Source organism: Cibotium barometz, chromosome 22, assembly GCF_041138505.1.
Source record: "Cibotium barometz isolate CiBa-2024 chromosome 22, ASM4113850v1, whole genome shotgun sequence".
Lineage (NCBI taxonomy): Eukaryota > Viridiplantae > Streptophyta > Polypodiopsida > Cyatheales > Cibotiaceae > Cibotium > Cibotium barometz.
Window position 1 is genome coordinate 28,121,546 of NC_141067.1, and position 1,480 is coordinate 28,123,025.

Consider the following 1,480-nt stretch of genomic DNA (forward strand, 5'->3'; position numbering starts at 1 on the left):
ATTAAAGGTGAGCCAAGCACTAGTAGGTTCATTGCATAGGAGAAAGGTAAAGCGAAAGCGGTGAATGTGATCACCCTAGAGAAGGCCAAGCAGGTGGAGCCAGATGTTATGCCAGTGGGCAAGAGGACTACTGAAGAAAGAGAGCCCAATAGAGGGATTATGGGTCCCAGTAAAAAGAAAGGCAAAGAGAAGGAAGGTGATGATGCGGCCACCAAGAAGAAACGGAGGCCCAGAAGGAAGTTCGAAACATCCGATTTTCCCATAGGGGAAGGGCAACCTGACTATAGCCTCAAGGACGATATTTGTAGCAGGAAAGCTGACATTTCTTTTGGATAGCTGATTGGAATGATTCCTAGAATCCGAAGGCAATGGAAGCAACTGGCCAATCCAATTGAAAAGGAAGCCAAGCGGGGGTCAGTAAGGATTATGTCTGTGGGTGAACTCCCAGATATTTGCCCAGTAGTCGAAGCCTGACATAAGGGAAAGAGCATGGGACATGCTTATGTTGATGGAGGTGCCCAAATCTACGTTATCACCCACTCATGTGTGGAGAAACTTGATCTCACTATTGTCGGGAATTCTGGATTCCGCATTCGAATGGCCAACCATGCAAGGGTCAAATGCTTGGGGATGATTAGAGATCTGGAAGTGAAGGCATTCAATGTAAAAGCTTTAATCGACTGTCATGTGATGCCTGCTGGAATTGGAGCCTTCCCTCTCATACTTGGAAGGCCTTGGCTAAGAGCGGTGGGAGCTATGCAAGATTGGAAGAAGGGAGTTATCAGCCTGTCTGACAGGAAGGGTGATGTCAAGAAGTTTAGTATGGAGACTAAGCAGCAGATTTTGGAGGAAGAAGATGAAGAGGAAAGCGGTGAAGATGAAGGATCTGACAGCACCTCTGATTTTGAAGAAGACTTCAGCACTACTTCGGAAAGTGAAGACGAAGGAGATGTTTCTTTCCTGATAGCAGATGAAGAAGAGCAGGAGAAAGAGGTTAATGTGGACCAGGTACAAGAGGAAAATATGCTTAATCCATATGATGAAATTGAGGAGCTTATGCAGCCGAAGATGGATCCTACTCTTAAGCAGGAAATGATTGACAAAATGTTGAGTCTTGACTTGTTTCCAGTGGAAGTGGACAAGTATAAAAGTATGCTGTCTAAGTTTCCAGACCTGTTTGTCACATCATATGAAGAAATCAGAGGATTTCAGGGGGAAGATCTTCATATAGAGCTGAAAGAAGGTGCTCAACCTGTGCGACAGAAGCTGAGAAGAATGGGTAAAGAGCAGATGCAAGCTCTCAAAGATGAAGTGGACAAACTTCTGAAGGCGGGTTTCATTTACCCTGTGGAGACAACAGAGTGGGTGAGCCCTGTTGTGGTGACACCTAAAAAGGATGGAAAATGGAGGGTCTGTGTGGATTTTACTATTAATGTTTTGTTTAGGGGTCTATAATCTATCACTAACCTCTTTTTCCCCC

General features: G+C 44.9%; 1 protein-coding gene across 1 annotated transcript; it reads left to right on the forward strand.

The window, feature by feature from the left end:
* Positions 1-489: 489 nt before the first annotated feature.
* On the forward strand, positions 490-1,480 carry LOC147626496 (uncharacterized). Its single transcript, XM_086816824.1, has one exon. It carries the CDS (start codon positions 490-492, stop codon positions 1,453-1,455), a length of 966 nt encoding a protein of 321 aa, XP_086672950.1. The 3' UTR covers positions 1,456-1,480.